Raw genomic sequence first — 13691 nt, 5'->3', positions numbered from 1 at the left:
CGCTTTGGCCAATCCCAAGGCAGCCCCTTTGCCAATGGGTAACATCGCAGACAGGGCATTCGCAAGAGCACCGCCCCATTGCTTTCTCCTTTTCGGTCGACGACGGCGTCTTCTCATGGTTGTTGTTCTCAGTTACGCACACTGGTCGAATTGCGTGTGACGGTAGGACGTTGTCCGTTTTTATAGGTGGTCGTAATCGTGTTAGTGGTCGTGATGCCTGCGATTCGTCGACCCGCGGCCGTTTGTTGTTGTTGGCGCAAAATCTCTTCCAATTGTTGCTGCATCTGGGCTTGGTCGAGAACACGGTCTCCTCGCCTCCTTCTTCTTCTTCCTCCGCGACCCGATCGAATCGACGAAGGCGGTGTGGAGTCACTACCACTTCCGCCTCCTCCACCTCCACCTCCACCTCCGCCTCCACCTCCGCCTCCGCCTCCGCCTCTGCCTCTGCCTCTGCCTCTTCCACCGCCGCTACCACTAGCGCTACTTCTTCTGCGGCTTCCGGAATCACTGGAGGACGTCGGTGTATTTTGACGTGGGACGCGTCTCGGTCGTTTCCCTCCTCGAACGGCTCGTGCCAAAGGTGTGGACATTGTTATCCTGGGTGCCCCGACACCTGCCGTGACATTGGCGCGCGACACGGATCCAGCACTGCCGACACCCACCGTGACGTTGGTCTGCGGTGCACCCGAGCCAGCGGTGCCCACTCCGACGGGCGAGACATTGGGCAGGGGCGGTGTCGCCAGTGACGATCGCGGTGAAGGAGGAGTGTTCAGACTCGCACCCACACCCGCGGCAGGCGGAATCGGAGTACTCGTCCGAGCCGGTGTCCCCCAAGGCGAATAATCTTCCAGAGCCGAGAAGTTGAAATCGTCACTACCATAAGAGCTCATTTTTATCCATGTACCTTTCTCTTTCTATCTTCTTCTCGGCGAGTTCTCGTTGTTTATGAACCAAATAATCGAAACCTTCACCGTTATATGCGTTTATGATGGACCGTACATGACGGTAACTCTCGCATTCTGTGACCTGTCTCATCGGTTCGTAGTCCAGCTCATGGGGATTCATGCAGTATTTGAGTCTGGTCTTGCATAGGACGATGAACAGCGGAAACCACTCGACTTCGCTCCTCAACATGACGGGGTTGCAAACTGATGGCATCGGACGAATCCTTCGTCTTTTAACACATGGCTGAGGACACGTTGATCGTCCTGACTGGCTGGATGAAGATCCAATAGCATGTAACCGTAAGGTCGATCGGTGACCTTGCGAAACGTGTCCAACACCTCTTGCCATTGCGTGGGAAACGATTGCAGAAGTAAATTCCGTATCCCCAACTGATCCCGAGGGTTCTTGAAGGCCGCGATGTAATGCGCGTTTCTGGAAATGGTCTTGGCGAATTTTCCGTTGGGGAATAGATCCTGGCACAGGTAGATCACCGTGATGTTCCGATGATGCGAATGTTTGGTGAAGAGATCCAACACGCGCTTGTCGTTACCACCCTCGTCCATCAGATCGTCCAGGACCAACACACCCCCTCCGGGAAACCATCGGGGTAACTGTTCGCTTTCGGGGATGCCTTCGTAAAACTTGACTCCACCCTTCTTGAGCTTTTGGAAACCGTCTTGCCACGATCCGTAGCAGTAATGAATACTCTTCGGTGTCTGTTGGAACAAGTCGCCGTTCTCCAAGAGCAGTTTGGTCGTGAACACCGTCTTGCCGCACCCCGACGGACCCGCTATCAACAAACTCGACGGCGTGTGAAATTGAAACGCTTTGCGTCGTTCCATGATCTTGAAATGGTCCAGGGTCTCGAGACGTTCCGTTTTTATCTGAACAACTTGGCCAATGGGGTCTTGACGGCAGGGATGCGTTTCAACAGACCCAATAGGGTGACCTTACGATTGAAACAGATGGGTTTTTTCTTGGCCCGACTCCTGATCTTGGCCATGGCCCTCTTGGCAGCGGCTCTCTTGGGACGTCCTTTTTTCTTGGCAGGCGCCGATCTCTTTTTTCGAGGTTTTTTCTTGGCGAATTTACTCAAGTCTCCGAACTTGTCTTCGTACCAATGCCTCTTTTTCATTCTTCTTTTCCTATCTTCTTTCACGGAAAGCTTCGGCATGGCAGGGACGGCTCTCTTGCGTTTCCTACGCGTGGTCACAGTCGCCGGTAATGCACCGGTGTCCAGGACGGACGGCGGTTGAAAAGACACTTGTCTTCTGGCGGGTTGAAGTATTTTCAGATTGAGTTGTCGTTTTGGCGGTTGGTTTTTCTTGAAATGAGCCTCACTGGGTTGAGGCGTCTTTCCACCCGCTTTTCCATAGCGTTTTTCTAACCTGGCTATCACGTCGTCCAAATGTCTATGCCCTTGAAACTGAAGAGCCATGACTACCACACAACCTCTTTTTCAAAAATGAACCTCTTTTATTTCGAACAGCTTACTTTATAACAAATGACGCACTCCTCGGGAGGAACCGCTCGTGTCCTGGTGACACGGGGTTTTACAAATCTTGCGCCAGGCCAACTCGTCCACTATCAGACGTTCTACCATGTGTCCTACTTTACGATCGTTCTCCACAAACTCGTTTTTCTTAAAACGATTCAAGAACTCGTTCATGTCCCGACCTTCGGCTCGGTCGATCAGGAACATCAGGGCGTAACCGCCGCAACTCTGGCTGAACAGGGACTGCAGACTCTTGCCGTTGTGAATCTGGTACTTGAAATGACGATCCAACCATTCTTGGATCGGTTCGGCGGTTCTGTACGCGTCCAACGGTAGACCGTAACTGTCCAGGATCTCGCACTTGTTCTTGTCGGCCCACAAAGCGATCCAATGCACGCCCGGTTTGTCGTGAGGGTCCGTGTTCACGATGTAAGCGGTCGGTCCTTCTTGAGGGACTGTCCTGGGAAGCCGATCGCAAGGGACCGTGCCGTAAAAGACACAGCGTAGGGACGGATTCGTCCGGGCCAAATGATCCAATTGTATATTATTCAAGGCTACTTTCTCCATTTTTTCTTCTCATTGGTACACGTCGTAGATGACGACTCGGTTCTCGTTGATCTCCAGCAAATTCTCGAATTCGCCGTACAACAAGATAGTCAGGTTTTCTCCAGGATTGGCTCCGAAATCGATCACCAGACGCAGTTCACCTTCTTGCTTGGGGTTCAACACTGGACTGTCCAAACATCCATTGGCCGTGTTGTCAAATACAAACATGTTGCATCTCTTGCCGTCCCCCCAATCCACTTTCCGGACCATGTTTCCTTTTCCCCTGCACAACGCTCCTGAGGCTTGGAGGAATCTGTAGTAACCTCTCTGATCTTTACTGTCCCCATCGTGATCGAGCTCCAAGGTCTCGTAGGGGTATTCTTCACCTCTCACCAATTGTTTGATGGAAGCCAGATTGAATTTTCCGAAATTGAACGGATTGATCGTCACAGTTCCGTTGAAAGCAGTTTGTTTCATCAACAACACCACTAACCGATTAGGTAGCTTACTGTGGAAAGGATTGCTGCACTCGAAATGACGATTGTCGTTGGGATGCGAGTAAGTGCGAATTTCACCTCTCACCGTGGGGTAAGTGGCCACTCTTCCTCCTTTCAGGCTGGTCATGATCTCTCGGTACACCGAGGGAGTCACTCTCACTTGAGACAGGAACAATCTCACTTTCACGTCGGCTTCAGTCAGTCTCAGAGTATCAGCACCATGCCATCGGATTGTCCACAGGGCTGGGGCATTGAAGTACATGTCGATCTGGATCTGCACGCCAGGTAACAGTAATTTGCTGAGATGAAACACTTCCAGGAAAGGTTTGAACCTCAAAGTCACGGCTTCTCCGTCCAGAAACTGGGATCGTCCCTGGACCAAATTCTTGAGATCTTGGGTTAAAGCAGTATATTCAGCGTGAGGAGTACCAAAATCCATCGCGTTGGCTGTCAATTCATCGGCATCTCCGTCGTCGGGTACACCGAGACAGTTGTACCATCCGCTGGGTGTCAGGATCGATTCACCGTCGTCTCGGTCGTGGTTCAACAGGGTCTCGATGTAAGCTTTGAGGTGGTAAGTATCCGTCTGAGGGCTGATGAGAGTCCCATTCAATCTCACATTGATCTGTTTGAAGAGGGTGTGAGCCAGATTGTTGGCGAGTCCCATGACATCCGCTGTCAACAGATTCGTCGCGTCACTTTTCTTAACGGTCAATTCCACTTCGAAGAAACTCTCGTTCAAGTCGATAAAGTCTTCTTGTGGATCGACTTGGAAGGTCACGGGGTTGATCCCTGTATTGAACGGGTTGATTCTCACCAACCGTCGAGACGACATGCTGACATCCGTGGGAGGGGTACTGAACATGTTCAGACGAGGGTTACGAACCCCCGCCGAACGGGCATGAGCCACGAGGTCCGTCATCGTCTACGTCGTCGTCGTCGTCGTCTCCTTCTCAGGGCCGACTGCACCCAACGATAGTTCGGGCGTTTTGATCGGGACGGGAAGATCGATCCGCCTTTATACGTTCGTCGTATCGGGATAAGTCTCACGCGCCTCGAGTAAATGGGATTCATACTCCAAATAGATCTTTTCTCACTTTTTTCGCCAACGCTCGTTTGATCTCTTGCGTCGCTTTACGTTTCACGGCCCGTGTCGCTCCTCTCTTGACCCCGGCGAGACCTCCTCTCCAATTGGGCTTTCCTCCCTTGCCGCCCGAATTTAAACCTTTCAGACCCTCCGTGGCCGTCTCGGTGATAAAGTCTCGGAGAATGCCGGGACCTCGTTTCTTGACACCTCTCCAAGCCATGCCGAATCCGTCTCCGGATTGCCTCATTTTATCGGGATGAAATCGTACCAACGTTCCACCGATCATTCTTTCTTAAAGTGTAACGTCACGATCGTATTGCCAGGTCCAAATCTCACCAGTTCTCCAGTTGTCTCAGCCACTTGCACCTCTATTATGTCAATGACGTCTTTGCGCACGGGAATATATTGAATGTGGTAAGGCTCGAAATACTGAACACCCGCACCTCTTCGAATCAAGTTGACCTCTCTCAGTAAATCCGTGACTTGATTTCCCACCACGCCACTTCTAGCCACGTCCGAGTAGACGAACAAGGAACGCGAACTGCTTCCCACCAAGACCTCGAAAGCCTTGTTCAGGTTCAGAAAACGCCAATTGCAATAGATGCTGAGTTTCAAATATTTTTGACCCTTAATAGGTAATGAGACAGACCAAAACACAGGAAAGCCATCATCGTCATGTAAGTCAGACACGACGCCAATATCAGGAATTTTATCTTCAAAAAATTCAATCTGTAAGTTAGGTCCCAGACTGTAACTATTTCCATCCTTCTTGATCCATCCCAATTTCTCAGCCAAAGCGACGTTGAACCACAAAGCCGGCTGGTCACTGTAGGGTCTTAAGATGTCATTATTGTCTGTAACAAGGTCTTCGCCTTCCCACTTGAACTTGACGTAGGTTCTTTTACCATCACTGTTGAAGTATTGGGATCCCAATTTAGGACCATTATTCGCGTAGATGCGTTGTCGCTCGAAATAAGCGATCATGGATTTCATGAATCCAACACCACTCACGTTGTAAAATACCTCCTTGAGGTCTTCAGTGTCGAATGAGGCTCTTCCCACCGTATAGATGTTCGAAGTAGGTTGATCAACTCGTCGCCATAATGTGAAAGCCAATACAACCTTAGCTTCACCTTCTTCATTCGACAGGGATGAGATCGTCACTCTCGCGTCAGGTAGAGAGATGCTACTCATTCCCACTCTCCATCCTCCGTCTCCATTCAGGCGTAAGGGGTGTGGTAACCTGATCTTGAAATGGTTCGACTTGTTGTCCGGGAACTCGCTCTTACTGCTGTGACTGGGTAAGCTGACGTAAAAATCACTCATCCTTTCTTGAAATGCAACGTGATCGTGGTCACGCCCGACGCAAAGTCCACCAGTCGTCCGTCGTTCTCAGATACCTGCGTCTCTACAATGTCCAAAAAGGTCGTGCGCACCGGTAGATATAGGATGTGTCTCGGTTGAAGGTCGATCACGTCAGGATCGTAACGAACCTGTTTCAACAGGTCCGTGACTTGATTCCCCGTCACCATACTCTGTCCCACATTCGAATACACGAACAAGGAACGACGCTCGTGACCGAACGCCTCTTCGTAACTGCGATCCAAATCCGTGAACACCCAATTGATGAAACAACTCAAATGTAAGGTGTCGGGGTCGATCTTGTAAAATGTCTCGTCCCCGTCATTCTGAGCTATGATCAAGTCCGTGGCCGTGGGTACGACTTCCTTGGGAAATTCTTTCCTCAGGTGAGGTCCCAAGACGTAACCCGGTCGACCGTTTGGCAAGGTTCCCATTTTGACCCATTTCATCTTCTTGGCCAATTCGATGCCGATGTTCATTTGCGGGTAGACGCGTTTACCGTTGATCAGGAGGCTGAGGCACGTTCTCGAATTGTCCAGGACGCATTCTCCATGCTCGGCCCGATGCATGACCGTGTACAGCAATTCGGTGGGATCGTCGGGTTTGCTCTTTTTCTTGTACATCGTCACGTCGGCATCCGTTCGATCTCTCATCCTACGCATGTATCGATCTCGTATCGCGTTCATCAACTCGGTACCGGTCCTCGGCGTGAACTCCAAATCGCCCTCTCGCGTCGCTGAAGAGACCCGACTGTATAGGTTTATGGAGGCGTTCACCATGTCGATCCACCAGATTTCAAACAGAAGAGAATCTTTCAAGTCCATCTTTCGCGTCGCGGACGGAAACGAGAGGTCGCTGATACCCACTTTCCATCCCGGCTCTCTCAACTGCAACGGGTTCGGTAGACGGTTCTTGAAACCGTGGGCCTTGTTGTCCGGGAACTCGCTCGTGCTGGCATTGCTCATCAGTTGCACGTAAAAGTCGTCGACAGACTCATTCATCCTTAAAGTGTAATGTCACCGACGTCACGCCCGAGGTAAAGTCCACCAGTCTTCCGTCGTTCTCGGCCAATTGCACCTCCACTATATCCAAGACGTTGCTGCGCACGGGTTTATATTGAATCTGAGTCGGTTCCTACGTCGTCTTGAGCGAGTCGTGGGGGACTTCTCTCAAGAGATCCGTCACGCGATTCCCCGTGATGGTGCTACGACCCACATTCGAATACAGGTACATGGGACTCCGAGGCGGAGGGAGGTCCGGATGAACGACGACTCCGCGCTGATAGGTCTTGGCGTATTCCTCGTCCAAGTAACTGAAGCGCCAGTTGCAATAGGGACTGAGCTGTAACGTACCGTGGCTGTCCAAATTCCAAAATTCACGAGATCGATTGCTGTCATGGTTGGTCCAGTCTTTCTTGAAATCAGACGGGACTTTGTCGTCGGGAAAGATCTTGATCATATTCACGTTCAAGTGAACGGAGTAATACGATTCCTCGCGAATCAAACCCAACTTCTTGACCAGTTTAGTACCAAAATACACTCTGGGACGTTTTCTGTCTCCGGACTCGTCGAGGAACGTGTCGGTGTTATCGATAATCAAATCGTTCCCCTCCCATCGGAACACGGGGTAGTATTTTTTCCCGTTCGGTGCTCGTAGACTTTCACCCTCATGATCCATGTAATGATACAGGCGTTCGTGAAAACGATTGATGAGGTATTGCATGAGAGATCTGCCACTCGTCACTTTGTGTCGGTCACGGTTCAGTTCCTTTCCGCTGTCGTAAAATGTCACGGGGTATCGATAAGGACTCCACGTAATCCCGTCGTCTAGCAACCTGAACGTTTCAATGGTCCAGTCCAGGCCAAACACGTAGTCGTCGTCGTCAAAGTCGTGCGCTTGAGGGACTGGTACTTGATGCGGTCGTGACGGAGGAATCGGGTAAGACACGCTCGCCAATCCCACTTTCCATTCCTTGTCGGATTCAAACAGGAGCGGATACGGCAGACGGTTCTTGAAACTGTGGGCCTTGTTGTCCGTGAACTCGCTCGTGCTGGCATTGCTCATCAACTGCACGTAAAAGTCTTTCATTTTTTCGTCTTGGGCTTTTGGGTCACGTACAAGCCTTTTTTATCCACCCAACTGTCGTACTTGACTGGCCAACCTTTCCATCGCACCAAGACTTTATCCCCTTTTCGTTTGACGATCTTGTCGATGCGAAACAGATCGTCGTCTTTCACGTCCACCTTTTGCAAATCTTGCGCGTAAAACGTGCCCTCGACCGCCGTGCCGTCCCATTCTTCCACCTTGTACGTGGTGACCTTCCCAGGACGCACTCGGCGTATCACAAACACCTCTTCGGTCCAACCGGGTAAATACCCTTTCTTGAATTGACGGAACTTCTTGTTCAGTCTCACACGATCCCCGACTTTGAGTTGCGGTTTCTTCAATTTCCCTTTTTTCTTTTTTCCGTAAAGAGTCTCCCACACGTCCTCGCTATTGGCTAAAGTCACTTGATCGGGAGCCATCTTGATACTGCGATGATACGATCGATTGTACCCTCGGACCAGATCTTGTAACACGGGCACATACGTCATCGTATTCTTCACGGTGAAGTACCGGTACAAACGTTCTTTCAGGGTCCGATTGAACCGTTCCACTACACTGGATTTCGTATCCCCGCGCGTCGAAAAATGATGAATGCCTTTCTGCTTCATCAAATCCTGAAACGTCTTGTTGTAGAATTCCTTCCCGTCGTCCGTCTGGAGATTGATGGGTTTTCTACCTCCTTTCAGGATCTTTGCCATGGCCTCCGTCACCGCTTTACCCGTCTTGCTCTTCAAGGGCTGGACCCAGGCGTGCTTGGAAAACACGTCCACTACTGTCAAGAGGTAACGATACCCTCGATTGTACCTCGAAATATTGATCACCTCGATCAGGTCGGCCGTCCACTGCTCGTCGATGCCGAACACCACCACCGGGACCGTGGGAAAACGACGACGTCTGGGTTTGTGCAACGTGTACCCCAAATCCCGTTGCAGGACCTCGCGAGCACGTCGTACCGAGATCTTATTGGCCTGGGCGAATCGCGTCAGACCGCCCAGACTACCGGGTCTGGAAGGATCCCGATACCGTCCCAGTAACGTTCCGGTCGAAAGCGGCTTTTGCTTCTTCTTTTGACCTTTCTTCATAGTCGATAAAGTTTGTACACGCACTGTCTCCACAACTCGAAACGTTGCTCCCGTACCTCGAGATACTTCTTAAATGAATCGGGTTGCCGTTTCAACCACAAGATATAAACGACAAAACGCATCACGTTGGGTTCGACGTCGGTATAGTCAAACACCTCCAAGGGCGAATCGCTGAAATTGTAGGGGATGGGTTCACCCTTACCGTATCGCTCGTAGACACTAGTGCACTTGGAACACAAGGTCGTCCAACACCATCGATCGGCTATGGTCGTACACATTCTCGAGATCAACCAACTCAAAGCATGAGACATAATGATTTGAACCCAATTCTTTATTCACACTTTCTTATATGTACAAAAAACGTCGTGCCTGATTGGTTCTTACGTAAAAATCGACTCTGATTGGATAACACGAAAAAGAAGGCGAAAAAGACTTAGTCCGAATCTGAAAAGTAATGAGCATAGTCCGTGTTCTTACAATCTTGACCGTACTCATTATCACAGTCTTCCTCATAGGTATCCATGGCATAATATTTACAATTTCTCCAATCACATTTACCGGGTCTCCACTTCAGGGCTTCCTCCTCGTCCCCCTTCACATAGAATGCTTGACGCATACTCTCTCTACACTCACCACACAGGTCATCCTCCTCCGCTTCAAGGGCACGGAAGAAAAACCGATCCTTCCACAGATCACGCTGACGCATGATATCGTAGATCAACTCTTCCAACTTCAGACACGTTTCCTTGTGAGCGCACCTGTTGAACGTCAGTATCTCCTCCACCTTTGGACTCTGGTCCGACTCCCTCACCCGTCGTGACAGGTCGCGAGCGAACCGCAAGGGTTCAAACAGATCACGGATGACATCGCTCATCATGTACGTGAGGTGATCTGTGGCGATAAAACAGGCACGCTCGGCGTCCAGGGTGGGATCCCGACAATGAATGAATTTGAATTGACCGCTACCACTTCTATACATCACGCGACACCACTCACCACAGAACAAAAACACATGTTCGTTCTTCTTCATCATCTCCAAAATCGTACCACCCCAGTCAGGACGACGTCTCATCAAGAGCTCAAAAGACCACAGACTATCGGGTATTTGACCTAACGGTTCGAAGAGATTGTCAAAAATGTACATGTCCACTCTGACATCCGGAATGGCATCGAGATCTCTTAAAGTGTGTACCTTCTGATCCACGATCTGCTCCACGAGGTCCCGAATCTGGTTCGAGTTGCTATAGTAAGTCATCTTGACACCCTCAGACAAACTCGTTAAACTTCTTTCCTTCTCGATCCGCTCGCTTCGTGATCTGCAAGTCCGACAAATGAGGATAGCAACTACGCACACCCCAGTCAATCAAGTGCCTCTGGAGCCTATAGTACAAAGGAGAGACAAGACGTAACTCCAATTCAATTATCCTCCCGTGTAACGGTCTTTCGCCTTCTTTTTCGATTGTATCCAAAACGTCAGAAGCTCGATTCAACTGTTGTCTAAGATCTTCAAGGATCTCTTGCACGTCTCTCTCATCCAAAATCCTACAGGTCATCACCGCGTCAACAGCAAGTCGAGAATGATTCGCTGCGTCCAACGGGCTCCTTTTATACCCGCGCTGTGGATCCACTTTTCACTCCGTACTTTCCCGGATCACGCGCCCCTTTTCAGATCCACCAATCGGAACGAAGACCGTCACATGATCCCATCACACCACACGTCACTGATTGGTCGTCAAAAACGTCCATAAAGTCGAACCACGCATTCCATCACGAGTCACTTTTCTCAGCAGTCGTCATGGATTCACACGGCGAACCCGACAGTAAAAAAAGAAAAAAGAAAAAGAAGGAGGCGCGTAAGAAACTGAAACTGCTCTTACCCAAGAGAGTGGAAGGAGAAGGTAAACTACAATCCACCTTAGATAGATGGTTATTCAAAAAACCTCGTGCCAGACTCCGTTTCAACGAACGCGTCCTCTTCAAAGAGATCACCCCGGACTCGGTCAGTTGGACCACCGTCCCTCTCAAAGGCTTCTCGCGACCATGGAGCGCCTTTTCGATCCAACGTCAAGAATGTAAATGCCAAATGAAAAGTAACCATGACAAGCGAAGGCAAAGACTGACCCCCAAGAACGTGCGAAAAACCACCCACATCCTAGAAACCATGCGACGTGAAAACACCTTGTTGGGATACTAACTCGTTCTCTATCTTCACAGACTCAAAGCTACCTGCCATTCAAGGCGGATGCATGACCGTGATCAGAGACTCACCTCCTCGAACCATTCAAGTCCTGGAAGCCATGGGACTCGACAAATTCAAGAAAGACGACCTCGTAGAAGTACCACCTGAAGTGGATGACCGAGGAGAATTCACCGAAGTCCAAGTGTTGGAGGAATTCGACCCCGATCAGTTCCTGAACCAACTGAAACCCCAAGATTCCATCTGCCCACGTTGCATGGTACCCCTGACATACGGAAGCGTGCGAACCCCAGACGGTGGTACCTGGGAATATTACCGATGCCCCTCTTCCAGATTCTACACCAAGTGTTATGTGACCTGTGGCGTCAAAGAGGTGGGCACTTACCTGAGACGCGTCGAAGAACAGACCCACCCCTGCTACAGGAACATCGACCCGGCTCGTTTCCGATGTCTATGCAGCAAGTCCCTGGTCTTAGCCACCTCCCACTCCCAGTCCAACCCAGACAGGCTCTATCTCAAGTGTCCCAAGCGTACCTGCAAGTTCTTTCAATGGATCGACGAATACCCACGAGGAGTCGCCGAAGCCATACTGATTAATGGACAGGACCCAAACTAAGAAAAGACAGACACAGTTTTTTTGTAAAAAACACACTCTGATTTTTATTTCACACTATTTACACGTTGGGTAATTTGTCCTCAGCGTCGATCATCGCTCGCATCGTTACTTGATTACAATGGTTGAAAGTACTATAATAAAAGTCAATTGTGAGGACATAGCGTCTCGCTGTCTTCTTCTGTCTCTTAGTCCACGTGGACTGAAATGGTTCAAACCCGTAACACAGCATCAGTCGGTGATACGTAATACGGTCCACGGGCGGCTTCACTTTAAGGTCCCATACAAGGTTCTTATATATAGTACGGATCGAGTTGAACAAGGTCCGGCTAAAACACTTCTCGATTCTACGGTACTGGTACATACTTCGGGTCCAGTTCTCCCTCTGCTCGTCCATAAAAACAAGATTTGGTGGAGCATCACCTCGAGCTGGCTGGAGTCTTTGAGCTGAGTCAGCCATCGTCGGCCCACCAACAAATCCCGGATGGGAAAGTTCATGTCCTCATAAAATCGGGTCCAGGGTGCCTGCATTTGATCAATGGCTTCCTCATACGTAGTATCAGGCTTTCTCGGTCTGAAATCGTTCTGCAGGTATCTCTCCCTCAAGGCCATATTGACGCTCAATACAAGTTTAAAACTCAGAGTGAAGATCGGGGACAGCGAGGATTCGCCTTATGAAGATCCGTCCAACCAATCACAGATCGAGACCAAGTCACGTGTTACCTCAGACCCAGGGGATAGGGGGGTATCCCCCTACCACACCCACTCACGGTAGGAGACTGGACACCATCATACCGTGTGTATAAAATAAGCGAGTTGGACCGTTCACTTTTCACTCTGAGTTATTTTTCAACTTGTATGAGCGCCTATAGAAGACTGTGGATACTCTCGTTGGTGTGGCTCCTCAAGGTACCAAGTGAGTATGGAAGTATTAGAGCAGTGTCACATAGAGTTGACTACCTGGGAAAAGCGGGTGAGAGAGTGGATGAAGGACGAAGAAGAGACCCCTTTGTACAGGGACCTAGAACAACTTTTAGGTTTTATCGAGGTGGCCCTGGACCAACTAGATCTTTTGGGGCTGGAAGAGAGGTTGGGGGTCCTTGATGAGGACGACACCAATGATTTGGTGATTCATATAGACTGGGTCCGAAACACTTACCGTCAACTGCTTCATTTTTAGCCATGGAACAACCCCTTCACTGCCACGTATGCAAACAGCTGAGACCCTGCTGCCGCCTACCGATCCTAGAACTAAACAGAAATGGAACCCACACCCAATTCGTACGCGCGATCACGGGACCACTCAGAAAAGAATGGGGACTAGGGTGCGTCTACGCCACCTGTTGCGGGGCCATCTACGGGTTGTACTACATTAGGGAAACCAACTGTTACGAACCCGTCTTCCTCGGAAACGGTTACACCCAGGCCCTGTCACGTGTCAATCACGTCAAATCGTTTATTGATTGATATCCCGAAGAAAAAGAGGGCGCCGGTCAATAGGACCGTGCACATGTCCCACCCTGTAATAAGTGGAATGACCAATAAAAAGTTGTTTTTTGTTCCATTTTCAGACTCCATGTCTCGATTTCCTAACCCTCAATGTCCATGGTGCAAGGAAGGATACACTTTCAAACACAGTATCAGAGACTACTTCCTGACACCCTGTTGCGACCAATTCTTTCACGGAACCTGCAAAGCCCTCCACACTGAGCGGTTGAAACCCTCCGAAAGACTCTGCCCTCATTGCAAAGCCGTGAATTT

At 50.0% G+C, this 13691-nt stretch overlaps 4 protein-coding genes and 1 pseudogene across 8 annotated transcripts in view; all 5 read right to left on the bottom strand.

Moving 5' to 3' along the window:
* LOC110048693 (uncharacterized) overlaps positions 1 to 13691 on the bottom strand; it is a 44332-nt gene that overhangs the window by 16235 nt on the left and 14406 nt on the right. The window lies entirely within an intron of this gene.
* On the bottom strand, positions 83 to 1294 carry LOC149102676 (uncharacterized). Its single transcript, XM_089274123.1, has one exon. The coding sequence runs from the start codon at positions 888 to 890 to the stop codon at positions 129 to 131; it is 762 nt and encodes a 253-aa protein (XP_089130249.1). The 5' UTR covers positions 891 to 1294; the 3' UTR covers positions 83 to 128.
* Positions 2324 to 4855, bottom strand: LOC149102675 (uncharacterized protein F54H12.2-like). The gene has a single exon (XM_089274122.1). It carries the CDS (start codon positions 4403 to 4405, stop codon positions 3017 to 3019), a length of 1389 nt encoding a protein of 462 aa, XP_089130248.1. The 5' UTR covers positions 4406 to 4855; the 3' UTR covers positions 2324 to 3016.
* On the bottom strand, positions 6926 to 8115 carry LOC149102674 (uncharacterized; annotated as a pseudogene).
* On the bottom strand, positions 9092 to 10700 carry LOC149102673 (uncharacterized). Its single transcript, XM_089274125.1, has one exon. The coding sequence runs from the start codon at positions 10373 to 10375 to the stop codon at positions 9554 to 9556; it is 822 nt and encodes a 273-aa protein (XP_089130251.1). The 5' UTR covers positions 10376 to 10700; the 3' UTR covers positions 9092 to 9553.

The sequence above is a fragment of the Orbicella faveolata genome, unplaced genomic scaffold, assembly GCF_042242905.1.
Source record: "Orbicella faveolata isolate gen_17 unplaced genomic scaffold, um_ofav_v1 contig_35, whole genome shotgun sequence".
Lineage (NCBI taxonomy): Eukaryota > Metazoa > Cnidaria > Anthozoa > Scleractinia > Merulinidae > Orbicella > Orbicella faveolata.
The sequence above is the reverse complement of the archived record's forward strand: the minus strand, read 5'-3'. Positions and strand labels throughout refer to the sequence as shown.

What these genes read in the sequence shown, in the direction of transcription:
- LOC149102675 (XM_089274122.1), bottom strand. Translation starts at nt 4,405, where the DNA reads ATGACGGACCTCGTGGCTCATGCCCGTTCGGCGGGGGTTCGTAACCCT.
- LOC149102676 (XM_089274123.1), bottom strand. Translation starts at nt 890, where the DNA reads ATGAGCTCTTATGGTAGTGACGATTTCAACTTCTCGGCTCTGGAAGAT.
- LOC149102673 (XM_089274125.1), bottom strand. Translation starts at nt 10,375, where the DNA reads ATGACTTACTATAGCAACTCGAACCAGATTCGGGACCTCGTGGAGCAG.